General features: G+C 36.0%; 1 protein-coding gene across 1 annotated transcript; it reads right to left on the reverse strand.

The window, feature by feature from the left end:
• Nucleotides 1-6,582: 6,582 nt before the first annotated feature.
• On the reverse strand, nucleotides 6,583-13,436 carry LOC126732776 (triacylglycerol lipase OBL1-like). The gene is made up of 5 exons (XM_050435781.1): nucleotides 13,030-13,436; nucleotides 8,381-8,574; nucleotides 8,231-8,264; nucleotides 7,296-7,924; nucleotides 6,583-7,082 (listed from the first exon to the last, which is right to left on the reverse strand). Exons 1-5 carry the CDS (start codon nucleotides 13,331-13,333, stop codon nucleotides 6,810-6,812), a joined length of 1,434 nt encoding a protein of 477 aa, XP_050291738.1. The 5' UTR covers nucleotides 13,334-13,436; the 3' UTR covers nucleotides 6,583-6,809.
• Between the last annotated feature and the right edge of the window lie 378 nt (nucleotides 13,437-13,814).

Consider the following 13,814-nt stretch of genomic DNA (forward strand, 5'->3'; position numbering starts at 1 on the left):
ATCGTAAACCCAAAATGATATGGACTTATTATGAGGTTTGGGCTCAGTTTTGGTCCTTAAGAACGCTTGGGCCAAGGCCCAATGGACCTGAGGCCAAACCCCGTACACAAACAAATACTAAGTATTATAAGAAAGGCCTAATCTCTTAAAAAAAATTCCATAACTTCTTTTGAAACAAAACCCAAAATAAATGTTACTTTTATTGTCGTACAAATAATGAGTAAAACAAGTTAGTTTTTAGCATGCTTCACATAATAAAATCGATTTTATTCAATAATTTGCATTTGCTTCAAATTTCAAGACCACATGATGGTCTAGGGTCTTATTGAATTATAAATGGTAAATCATACCGCAGAGACCGGTAAATATTTTTGGCTCACCTGGGTACCCACAGCTTCTCATGGTGTAACTTGAATCTCAAACTCTTTCGTGGGAAATGCATGCTAATTTTTTTATTCGTGAAGTTAAAAAGAGATTTTATTTCTTCTTCTTTTTTTTTTTAACAAGAAATGGTGTTTTTTTTTTTTTTTTTTTTTTTTTTTTTTTTTCAGAACTTGAAAATATAATGTAGATTTGGAAGGAAGAAGAAACTCCCTTCTAGATTAATTAGTCTGTTTTAAAAATCGCTTCCATCAGTTAAACACTAAGTGTGCGTTTGGCACGACTTAAAAAACCATTTTTTTTTACTATTCAGTTTATTTTTTGTACTATTCATGGGTCTCATTATACCATTTCAGCTACTTTTTAACTTTATTTACAGTACTTTCAGTAAAAAAAATTCAGTTTCAGCTAAAAACTGAAAACTAGAAACTTTATTGAAACTTTGGGATCCGCTTATTTTGTTGAAACTGAAAACTTTTAATAGTGTAGATAAAAGTAAAAGTTAACTAAAATAGTATAATGAAACTCATAAATAGTACCAAAAAGTGCAATGAGACCATAAATAGTAGCAAAAATAAACTGAATAGTAAAATAAGTTAGATAATAAAATAAGTTGGCAAAAATAATTTTTGCCAAACATACACTAAATGTGGGGGATTCACATAAAAAATATTGGTTGTTTGGGTTCATTTTCTAATCTCAGAAACGTGTGGTGGCATTATAGACATTTGGTAATAAACAAAGCCAAGCTTCTACTCCTAGGCTCCTAGTAGCATTTTTTTTCTTTTTCTTTTTCTTCATTTCTTTTTGTTATTAGTCGTTCCTTTCTCATCACATTCTCTTAGGCTGTGTTTGTTTCATGTAAAATATTTTCCAGAAAATACTTATTTTTCGGAAATGCTATTTTTAGGAAAGGAAAATATTTTTTAAGTGTTTGGTTGTGTAGGGACACGATTATTTAACGGCCCAAGAATGATGTTGGGCTCGCAAATGAAAGATCCCTCACAATATGATTTGTAGAGAGTGGGCTTAAAAGGCTTGCTCTGGATCGCTGCTGGGCGACGGTCCGGTCTTGACTTTAGGGAGGGGGCTCATGTAGAAGGTGGTTCGGCCCAAACGTCCGGGCCATACAACGATGTAGCCTGAAGGGTTGGACTCCTCGGACTTAGTCCGATGAGCATCGAGTTCCTCCCCCTCCTCCCCTTTGTCTCTTGGCTTTCGTTTCCTTTTATACTCGTATTTTTCCCTCTCTTTAGGGTCCACGTGTAAGCTTTACCTTCGGGGCAGAGGACTTGTCCTATCAACCCATACCTCAAGTGGTTGGGAGTAGACGTAAAGGTTGAATTGCTTGGTCAAGAATAGGGGCTTATCAGGCACAGAGTTCTCCACTACAGTAGGGGCAGTCTTTTCACTTATCCTATCCGTGCATTAAGCTTATCCTTGGCAATAGGTTTCCTCAGATCAGGTCCTGGACCTTAATATATAGAGTGGGCCTGGGCCATGAATTTTCTGGCCCACAATAGCCCCTCAAAATCCTGCTGCCCGACTTTTAGTTGGGGAAGGAGGGTTTTGATGACTTTGGGCCCACATCACGACTTGCTCAAATTCTGCACTCCATCCATACTTGTGTTTTCACATTCACTTGGGAGACGTGCCAAGTCAAGAGTCATCCCATCGTTCGCGAGTACTCTGGAGTTTCGGCAATCGAAGTGCACCTTCCCGAGGATCTTGAGATCCTACGGTTGTGGATGGTGTGGGAAGTTGAGCCAGAGCTGCTTTGTCTGCAGCGCGTCTTGGGAATCTGCTCAAATTAAATCACAGGTCACCTCTTTACCCTCTATATAAGTGGGATAGGTGATTGCTCTCCTGGCATATAAATCCTTCTGCTCTCTTCAGAACCATAACCCTTTGTCCATACCCAGTTCCCTCTTCCGGTGTCATCTACCCTTTGCGCCGTATGCTTGAGGCTTGGATGGAGATGGGGGAGCTTCACCCGCCACAGGGGCACCGGACCCCTCCAAGACGTAAAGTGATGTGGTCTGGGCAGGGGAGGCACAGATTTAAGGTGTCTTCCCGTTTGGACATGATGGGAACGGTATTCTCCCATCTTTTAGTCAAAATCCGAAGCAGGTTCTGGTCACGCCAGATTTTTGGTGTGTCAGAAGAAAGATTCTCCGCCATCAGCGCCGTCTGCCTTGTCGCAGGCAAGTTTTGGTGTAGGCTCCTCAACTTCCGGCTCCCGGCACCTTCTCTTCGACGGTGTGGGCCTCAAGTTGGGCTCCCTGCATCTTTTCTTCAGCTGCGCTAGCCTGAAGTTGGGCGCTCTCTGCACCTTTTCTTCAATGGTGCAGGCCCCACGCCGGGTTCTTTTGCTGCTTGAGTTATGGGCATGTAAAAGTGTTGAGGAAGAACAAAGTCTTGAGCAGTAGCCAACCTCTCCTTTGGACTACCTCCTCGACCTTATCTTATTCTCTTGTACCTTTCTTTTCGATTATGTACTTAGCTATAAGCTGATTCCAGCTTTTCATTGTACGTTGTATTATTTTATTGTTTTAATAAAAAGGGAAATTTATTTATTTGTTTTGAATATTATTTCATTATTATATTTTTTTTTTTTACAACACTACTTTGTGAATGGGTGTGCCCCATGTGTGTTTCTCTTCAATGATACTTAGAGCAGGAAACCTCAAAACATAGTCTAACTAATTTTAATTTACCGACATTACCAGGCATAATAACGATAATTCACAGTAAATTAAACTTAGGAAACTAACCGAGATAGCAGCTGAATATTTCGTAATAAGTGCGAGGAGACCGTCTGAGAACGATAAACTCTAAATAATTCATCCGAGGGGGTAACCAAGCAATAAGGGACTCCGATTGTGTTTTTGGTAACATATTGCCTTATATAGCATCATTCCCTTTGGTACTGGGAATCCGAGGGCAGACTTGAGAGTCCATGCAGTTCAGGAATTAACACAGTTGTTAATGGAGAGATTTCCTCGGATAAATTCTAAGGTCCATGTAATGTAGTTTTTCTTTTAAGTAGTTGGTTTCCCCATAGGCTTGAGTCCGAGGACCATGCAAGGCCTCGGTTCTGTCCAAAACTTATAGTTTTTTCTTTGTGTACTTGGTTTCCCCATAAGCTTGAGTCCGAAGACCATGCAAGGCCTTGGTTCTGTCCAAAACTTGGAGTTTTTTCTGTGTACTTGGTTTCCCTATAGGCTTGAGTCCGAGGACCATGCAAGGCCTTGGTTCTGTCCAAAACTTGGAGTTTTTTCTGTGTACTTGGTTTCCCCATAGGCTTGAATCCGAGGACCATGCAAGGCCTTGGTTCTGTCCAAAACTTATAGTTTTTTCTATGTACTTGGTTTCCCCATAGGCTTGAGTCCGAGGACCATGCAAGGCCTTGGTTTTGTCCAAAACTTATAGTTTTTTCTTTGTGTACTTGGTTTCCCCATAGGCTTGAGTCCGAGGACCATGCAAGGCCTTGGTTCTGTCCAAAACTTATAGTTTTTTCTCTGTGTACTTGGTTTCCCCATAGGCTTGAGTCCGAGGACCATGCAAGGCCTTGGTTCTGTCCAAAACTTATAGTTTTTTCTTTGTGTACTTGGTTTCCCCATAGGCTTGAGTCCGAGGAACATGCAAGGCCTTGGTTCTGTCCAAAACTTATAGTTTTTTCTTTGTGTACTTGGTTTCCCCATAGGCTTGAGTCCGAGGACCATGCAAGGCCTTGGTTCTGTCCAAAACTTGGAGTTTTTTCTGTGTACTTGGTTTCCCCATAGGCTTGAGTCCGAGGACCATGCAAGGCCTTGGTTCTGTCCAAAACTTGGAGTTTTTTCTTTGTGTACTTGGTTTCCCCATAAGCTTGAGTCCGAGGACCATGCAAGGCCTTGGATCTGTCCAAAACTTATAGTTTTTTCTTTGTGTATTTGGTTTCCTCATAGGCTTGAGTCCGAGGACCATGCAAGGCCTTGGTTCTGTCCAAAACTTGGAGTTTTTTCTTTGTGTACTTGGTTTCCCTATAGGCTTGAGTCCGAGGACCATGCAAGGCCTTGGTTCTGTCCAAAACTTATAGTTTTTTCTTTGTGTACTTGGTTTCCCCATAGGCTTGAGTCTGAGAACCATGCAAGGCCTTGGTTCTGTCCAAAACTTGGAGTTTTTTCTTTGTGTACTTGGTTTCCCCATAGGCTTGAGTCCGAGGACCATGCAAGGCCTGGACCATGCAAGGCCTTGGTTCTGTCCAAAACTTGGAGTTTTTTCTTTGTGTACTTGGTTTCTCCATAGGCTTGAGTCCGAGGACCATGCAAGGCCTTGGTTCTGTCCAAAACTTATAGTTTTTTCTTTGTGTACTTGGTTTCTCCATAGGCTTGAGTCCGAGGACCATGCAAGGCCTTGATTCTGTCCAAAACTTATTTGAGTACTTTTTTGTACTTATTTGCTTTTTCGCAGGTCAGCCCCTTGCCCGTGGCGAGGAGAGTTGGCTTGAGGCCGGAAGCCCCTAGAGCTGCTCGTGCCATTGGCACTGCAGGACGTAGCCCCTGGCCGAAGTTTATGTCGAAACAGCAACTGCATGTCACCGGAGACGGGGGAAAACCTGCGAATCTCTGCTTGCTAGAGAGTTGACTCAAGCGCCACCTGCGCCAGCGCGCAAGCCTCCCCACAGACGGCGCCAATTGTAGGGACACGATTATTTAACGGCCCAAGAATGATGTTGGGCTCGCACATGAAAGATCCCTCACAATATGATTTGTAAAGAGTGGGCTTAAAAGGCTTGCTCTGGATCGCTGCTGGGCGACGGTCCAGTCTTGACTTTAGGAAGGGGGCTCATGTAGAAGGTGGTTCGGCCCGAACGTCCGGGCCATACAACGATGTAGCCTGAAGGGTTGGACTCCTCGGACTTAGTCCGAGGAGCATCGAGTTCCTCCCCCTCCTCCCCTTTGTCTCTTGGCTTTCGTTTCCTTTTATACTCGTATTTTTCCCTCTCTTTAGGGTCCACGTGTAAGCTTTACCTTCGGGACAGAGGACTTGTCCTATCAGCCCATACCTCAAGTGGTTGGGAGTAGACGTAAAGGTTGAATTGCTTGGTCAAAAATAGGGGCTTGTCAGGCACAGAGTTCTCCACTACAGTAAGGGCAGTCTTTTCACTTATCCTATCCGTGCATTAAGCTTATCCTTGGCAATAGGTTTCCTCAGATCAGGTCCTGAGCCTTGATATATAGAGTGGGCCTGGACCATGAATTTTCTGGCCCACACGTTGCATTTCAGAAAACGTTGTGAAAAATATTTTCTGGTGTTTGGTTGTGTTGTTGAAAATACCATAGAAGACACATTTTCTACTTGTTACTCACATTTTCTCAGCTGCCAAACAAATATATAATTTTATTTCTCAATCCAAAAACACAAATAAAACCCAGAAAAAAAATTCATAATCCGATCAAATTGAGAGAAGAAGGAAGAGAGAGGCGATTGGGTTCAACGAGAGGCGAGATCATGGCGAAGGCGAAGGCAAGATCGCGCGGCGCGGTGCTGTGATCGCGATCGGCGCGGTGCTGCGATTACGATCAGCGCGAAGGAGAGATCGCAATCGGGGACGACGAATCTGGGTCGAGGACGATCGGTTTTAGGGTGCGACGAGAACAATCGGTTTTGGGTGGATCGATGTTGGGGTGCAACGATCTCGCCGATGGTGCGATCGGTGCGATAAGGGTCTGAGATGGTGCGATCGAATAGGTTTTCTGGGTTTGACGAATGGGTTTGGGTATTGCTCGACGAACAACCTCGATCTTGGGTTTTCTGGGTTCGTCGGAGTCGGTTTCTGGGTTCGGTCTCTTCTTCCTCTCTCTTTCTCTCTCTCTCTCTCTCTGCGCGCGGGCGCGATCTCCCTCTCACTCAACTCTCTCTCTGTTTTCCGAAAAATGATATTTGAAGGTAAAATAAAAACGGAAATCATTTTACACCCCGACACAGGTCAACTGAAAAACATTTTCGAAAAATGCATTTTCCATGCGCAACCAAACACCCGCATTTACGGAAAAGCATTTCCGAAAGTGATTTTCACCCAAAACAAACACAGACTTAGTTTCATATAAACTAGTCAAGTGAAGCTTGTAAGAACTAAACACTTAAACAGAAGAATTGAAGCCACAAAAAAAAAAAAAAAAAAAAAAAAAAGGCTTCTAACCAATTATACAGGAATAATTGATTCTGAATGGAGCACACGATCGAATTGATATAATGTATAAAAATAATAAAAAAAATCTAGTACAATTCCATGGTGTTTTCATGTCCAAATTAAACATGCACACTCATTATATCTTTAGCTAGTGCAAACCACATGCACACTCATTCACTCAATGACACTAGTATAAGGCCATGCAAAAGCAATTTCTACGTACTTGTCCTGTTCAAAATATAAGCAATATAAATTAATTTGGATTTTCTGGATTTTTGTGTGGGAGAAATAATTCAGAGGATCCCAGTCGAGTGGCATTTACATAATCGAGGGTGGAATGAGCTGGTATTCCGGGAATTACCAATCCAATTATCCTAAATAATCTAAGGACCGAACCTTCTTGGTACTCTGGTCCCTTCTTGTACTTAATAGTAACGCTTCTGATCAGCTCAAAAAATGCATTTATCATCATAGGAATCGCTCCCAGTGGTGAGAAGTAGTTCTTGTTTGGTTCTTCCTCGACAATCTGCATCAATAGCGTAAGATAAATATACCATAAAATTAAGAAGAATTTTATCTCACACATTTGTTCTTTAATGTATCATATCGATCTACTTCAAATATTGTCTAATTTAATATATATTTTATAATGATAGATGGTTAAGATTAGGTAGGCATGTACGATATATCATATATATACCAAAAATTTAAATTAGTAACAGGAAAAAGAGGTGTTTACCTTCCCTTCATAGAACCTGTCATAATAGAGGCAAGTCCCAAAGTGCTTGAACATTAGTGTTTTGTCATCATAGGGCAATCTAGGCACTATATCATTACCATAAACGAACCTAAAATAACGAATATTATGATCCTTCAATTTTTGGTCCATAAACTTCCCAAATATTTTATCTCCCACCCTAGGCTGCCCAAACGTATAAATCCCATCCAATCTCTCCAGCAACAATTTCTCTTCGTGCAATATCAAAATAGCTGGAAAGAGAATTGATAGAGCTCCACCAAAACTGTGCCCTGTGATTATATACCTTGCTTTTTCATTTTTGCCCAGAAGTTCTTTTAGCATTTCTCTAATGGCATAGTAAGCTAAATCTGGGTGGCTATCGTCTTTTTTGGTAATATTTTTAGGCCAACCTTCATTCTTCTGTAAGCCTAGTGATTTCATAAAGCCACCATGGATTTTTCCAACTTCTTCCTGTCCTTTGAGTTCATACCATGAGATGTCAAAGTCAGAGCACCATGCATCTGAATCGAACGGTTCAGTACCTCTGAAGGCCACAACGATAGTATCATAGTCATCAGCAGTTTTATCACGAAGCAAGAAGGCTTGTGTTGTGGCTTTCCCTTGATAATCTGCCAACACATACATAAAAACCATTTAGTTTTACATGTATATATTATGAATCATCATAAGTTTTGCCCATAATTTTGAGAATACAAAATGGGCTTTGATTGATTGACACTCAGTTAATATATTGTTCTTAATTTCTTATACACCATGTTTTATAATAATGTGTTAAATGTGAATTTTTCTAAAAGAAGTGGACACCTAGTATGAAAATGTAGATATCATGTGTGTAGAATATATATTAGAGGGTGTGAAACAATAATTTCTCGTATTAAATTGGTGTATTTCAATGAGTTTAAGTTGCTTCTTACCGTTCCAGAAGTCATAAAAACCCAAGAACTCCATCTGCACAAGACACAGAAACATAATATTATATCAATGTGATGGTCCAACATTAACAAATTAGTAAGAGCAAGATAGAATCATAGAAGCTAAGTAAAGAGGTAAACTTTGATTCATACATTCCAATGATCCTTGACTATGGCTTCGATGTAGGCTTTGTTCTCATATGATACTTTAGAAGCCATCATAGACAGTGCTGCATTGTACTTTCCATCCCCGCGCTCGATGCTACTGTCCAACTGAACTCGCTTGTCCCAATAACCAAGAAACGACAAGAAACTTGCTGATGTTTTATCGGGTTTTACTACATTCCCTGCAGAACATATTAACCTGTTTCCATTTAATTTGAAGTTTGAACGAAGTACAAAAAGTACTAGATCATATTCATCATGAATTTTCTTTGCTAGTTTTGTGTACTTGAAGCTTTATCGTGGATTTTATTATGGTTAGGATTTCAGTTTGGGAAACTGGTTCTTCGGACAGTGATTCAATAAATGCAATGACCCAAAGGTGAATTTACAATTACTGTAATGCTGCCTTTTTTATAAACAAGTATGACTTGGATTAGGATTAATTAAAAGTCATATGTATAATACAGGAAATATTTAATAAATTTCATCAAGATTGGAAAATAGAATAGTTAATTTAAAATCAGTATCAAATTTTTTTTTTTTTTTTTGCTAAATTAAAATCAGTATCAAGTTGTATAGACGAGGGCATATATACATATAAAACTGATTTTTTTTTTTTTTTTTAATTTGAAAAACTAGAAATTTATTAATAGAAATAGTTATGACCTATTGCATAATTAATAATTAATTAATTATGTGCCGTAAAAGAAATGTGTAGTGACCAAATGGGCCCAGGAGAGTTACTTATGATATAGTGTGTTGTTAAAGTTGATAGGATTAGTGGATTACATTCCTTCTATTTGTAATGGTAAATTTTTACTATATATAATGTAGACATTCCATCCAATAGATCAAATATTTCTTGATTATTAATTGAAAATTACAGATTTAGCGTATTTTTATTATAAATTTAATTTAATTTTTAATATTATTCATTATGAAAATATAAGTAAAGATAAATATTACTTTACTTCATTTTTAATAATAACTAATTGATTTGTATACATTTTATTTTTTCTAAAAGTTATATTATACTCTAATATGTAACCTTTAATTTATTTAATAAAAAATATTGAATTTGAAATGTTTAAAGAATATTTTTTTGAAAATTTTTTTTAAAGAATATTAATTACAGTTAAAAAGATATTTAAATATAAAATATTGCTCTTGAATTATATAAAAATGGCTTGATAAAATTTATATATATATATATAATAAATCATATTAAAGACAAATTTTAAGTTATAAATTATTTATATGTGTGTTATTTTTGTAGTTTTAAATTTTTTGATACATATATAACTCGGGCTACTTTTTTTATATAAAAAATCTAGATCTAAAGTAATTAAAATTTTGTGTCCGATAATAAAAAGATAAAAAATATGTTTTTTTTTATAGAGGAAAGATTAAAAAAAAAAAAAATTGCTTAACTTTATCTTATCCAACCAAATTTGTGAGTACTACCTTAATTTTGGAATCTAGTGGTCCATCACATCATAATTCATGATAACGTGGCCAGCCAAGACTTCCTCATAATTACTTCACTCACAAGCCCAACATGCTACATGGATTGATGCCCTACAGGCTACGGCCCTGCCTTGTTCTACGTTTGGGCTTAACTTTTTTTAACCATAGGCCCCGCGGCCGTGGGTCCTTTCTCTCTTTATTTATACTATTATTCGTGATACTATTTTAGTTAAATTTTACAATACTATTATTCATGATATTATTTTAGTTAAATTTTTAGCAAAAAATTTCAGTTTCAACAGAATAAGCGAATTTCAAGCAGATCCTTAGTCAATGTTTAACATTCACAAATGACACTATGATGGAAAAAACTTACTACATTTTTTTTTCTCTTAATATTGAATTTTAAGAGCATTATACTACACCATTTTACAAAAAAAAATATTTATTTTACTATCTTAAAAGCTACTTTATCTATTATACCATACCAATTTACAAATACACCTAACATTCTAATTTTTATTTTACCATACAGCACATCAAAATAATATATCTACACAAAATAATACAACACAATACCAAAATAAAACCCAATAAAATATTATTTTAAAAATATACCATCTTGCCCATCTTATTTATAAGATGGTACTGTAGCGATTTATAAAATATTTTACAACTACCACTTCAAATAATGTTCAATTTTTGTTGGTTGTTGGTATAAAATACCATTTTGGGGGGTTTACAATCCCCAGTACTGATGCTCTAAGTTTTTCAATTAAAATTCAACCACACTAATATAACAAAAATCATTTTTATCCATTTTTAATAATAATAATTAAATTTAACTATGTGATTCATTAATTAATGCAACCATACCATTGAATTTAATTAAGAAATATAAAATAAAATACTTAAAAAATTATACCCAAGTGTTTCACTAATTTCTCTTTTTTTAAAAAAGTTTTACACCAATTTAATATGCATGAATCTGCTTGCGATTTTTAGATAGGATTTACTAGTAAATGTACTAATTAATACTAATTATTCAAATAGATTAAATTCTATAAAGATGTGATATAAACCTTAAATTTTACACCCTCTAATTCCAACATGTCTCATTATCATATCACATATTAAAAAAAATAGGTAAAATCATATCTAATTAATTATAATACCCATTTGAAAATCTAACCCAAATAAGAGTTTATTGAGATATTATTAGGTGTGGTATGATATACTAAGTTTTAAGTAAAAAATAATAATAATAATATAAAAATCTCTTATTTGATATAATAAAACATGCATTTTACACTTAATCTTTACTAAATTCGGACTCTTTCTTCAAATACATGGAAAGAAAATTCCATTGCCATAATGGTTGCATTCACGCACAAACTAGAGAACAAGTTGGGCTTAGCACAACATTCTTACCGTGTATGAAAACAATTGGTCAAATATACTAACAGTCATCTAAAAAAAGAAAAAATGACGAATTTTCCAAAGCACCAATCATGTTGTCTATCTTTTTGACTACATAACCAAAAATAAGAAGAATATGTCCCCGATTTTTCAAATGCATAATGTGCACGACGACTTTATATTAAAAATTTATTCGAATACTTTCTCAAAAAAAAAAATTATTCGAATATATGTCAAATATAGGTGTAGCTTAACAAGCATGTCGAATCACTCCTCCTTTTCCTTCTCTTCTTATCTTTCTTGATCAATTGATTCATTGTGTCAAAAATTCAATCGTCTTTGAGTCAAATAGCATCTCTAAAGTAAATATGGAGTGGTTAGTAGTGTGAGAGTATTCTAATCAGCCTTGAGTGCGTGAGCCGTGAGTATATTACTTGGAAACAAATTTTCATTGAGCCAAGGAGCGACAAATAGGACTTAGAGTTTTTACAAAAACTTGATTGGTTTCTAAGTTTGGTTCTGGCTTAGGCATTTTATTAGTTAGTCCTTACCAGTAATACGTTTTCTATATGTATTGTTGACATAGGTTGTCAAAATCGCAATCCACCTCATAGGATTGTATGACTATGATCTTACGATCCCACCTGTCGAAAACGATTAGAATTGCACCAGGAACGCATATTTGGTAAGATCATATAGGATCTTACCAATCCCTCTTCATTATTTTGAGTGTTATATTTGAACTTTGATCATTGTAGGCCTAAATATATATTGTGAGCATAAGAGATTTGAACTTTAATCATCTTAAAGCTTCTATTTCATGTATCAGTCAGTGAAATTATTCAAGTATTAGTTGGTCATATTTATAAGATCTAATTGTTTTAGGTTGCTTAGATATTAGTTTTTGTTGTTTGTATATTTGAGGGAAAAATGGGAAATTAATTGGTGTATTTGGTTAGCTAATGTTTTGACTATTTGCTTGGGTTATGGCGTTATGCAATGTCTCTGTTTTGGGTTTTTTTTTTTTTTTTTTTTTTTGTAATGGTACTAATTTGTGCTTTGACATAATTGTTTTGTTTTTGTGGTTAGTATAGACATAGTGATGTATGGTATACAATTTACATCATATTTGATGCAAATTTTTGGTTTTTTATTTTTTTACAAATGAATTCATAATTTATGTAATTATTTAACATATAAATTCATAAATTCATTACCAAAATAAGATCTTACAATTTAAGATCCACGATCCCACTACCTTGATTGTAAACAAATAAGTGAATAGTCCAAGGAAAAAAAAAAATTAGAAAATAGACCTAATACAATTTAAATTGAAGGTTTTCATATTTTCATCTAGAATGCACATTGAAAAATTAAATGGATATTTGAAAACATAGTTTCACCCTAGCTTCACCCATGATTCTTATATTCGGATCCAAAGGGCTACAGCCTTTTTTGATTGGATTATAATAAAAAATAGATTTCAACATTGGCATAAATCACTATGAGAACAATTATTTATATCTATATATTCCACAGCACCTCATCTATGACTATGAGGTCCTCGATGTGGAATGAATCTACTTATCTCATTCTTTCTCTTGACTCGATTATGGGATTAAGTTTAACGTGACACATTCTAATCTAGCTAGTAGTTTTCCTGGCATAACAAATTAGCAGCCGAATGTCATATATATCAGGAATGCAAGCAATCCATACAACAAAGAAGATACAGAAAAGGGCACACTGACCTCGTAAAGCATTTAGCAAAAGCACAAAGAGGTTGCGATTACTTGACACAAGGTTCAGCCCCATCTCAGTAGTTGATCCAACAAATGAGAGCGGTTTTGCCACAAATTGCAGGAACTTTTGAGTCAATATAGAGACGAACATGAGCCACCTACCGGAGATCTCCTCTTTGGTGCCCTCAGGCGCATCCACAAACTTCCTTTTCTCTATATCACGGGAAAATAACATGTGTATGAGATCAAAGAAACGTACTTCCTCTGGTTTCAATAACATATAACTGCTAGAAAAACTCTTGTCACAAGCCATGGCTTAATGGCTACGTTACTAAAAAGTAAAAACAGAATAATAAAACTTGCTGTTTTGCTATTCTTCCAACTATGCTTTAAATCTTTATATAGAAATTGCAAATGTAGCTATGGAGGTATATGTTTCTCAAAAAAAAAAAGCTATGGAGGACTAGAATTAATGGCCAGGATTGTTCCTGAATGCTGATCGTCAATGATGGCTGGACTGATTTGACCCATAGGACTCTGATATTGACCCATAAAAAATTAAAAAGGCATGTGGGAGTGGGGCAGTCCTGCTGTCTGTCACGCAATTATAAATTAAAAGAAACTTTGTAGATTTGAGTTACCTTAACTTAATAGGTTAAGTTATGATGCTGACAGATAAAAGGATTGATATTCAAACTCTGTCTCCATTAAAAAATTGATTGATGATTCAGCTTAATAATAAAAGTATTCAAATGTTGAAATTTCATTTTTTTTTTTTTTTTTTTTTTTAGAAT

This window comes from Quercus robur, chromosome 6 (genome assembly GCF_932294415.1).
Source record: "Quercus robur chromosome 6, dhQueRobu3.1, whole genome shotgun sequence".
Taxonomy (NCBI): Eukaryota; Viridiplantae; Streptophyta; class Magnoliopsida; order Fagales; family Fagaceae; genus Quercus; species Quercus robur.

Bases quoted from the DNA above. Each gene is read 5' to 3' on its own strand.
- LOC126732776 (XM_050435781.1), bottom strand. From the start codon at position 13,333: ATGGCTTGTGACAAGAGTTTTTCTAGCAGTTATATGTTATTGAAACCA. The intron at 8,265-8,380 runs GTATGAATCAAA...TGTCTTGTGCAG, and splicing joins TAGTCAAGGATCATTGGAAT to ATGGAGTTCTTGGGTTTTTA. The intron at 7,083-7,295 runs GTAAACACCTCT...CTATTGATGCAG, and splicing joins ACAGGTTCTATGAAGGGAAG to ATTGTCGAGGAAGAACCAAA.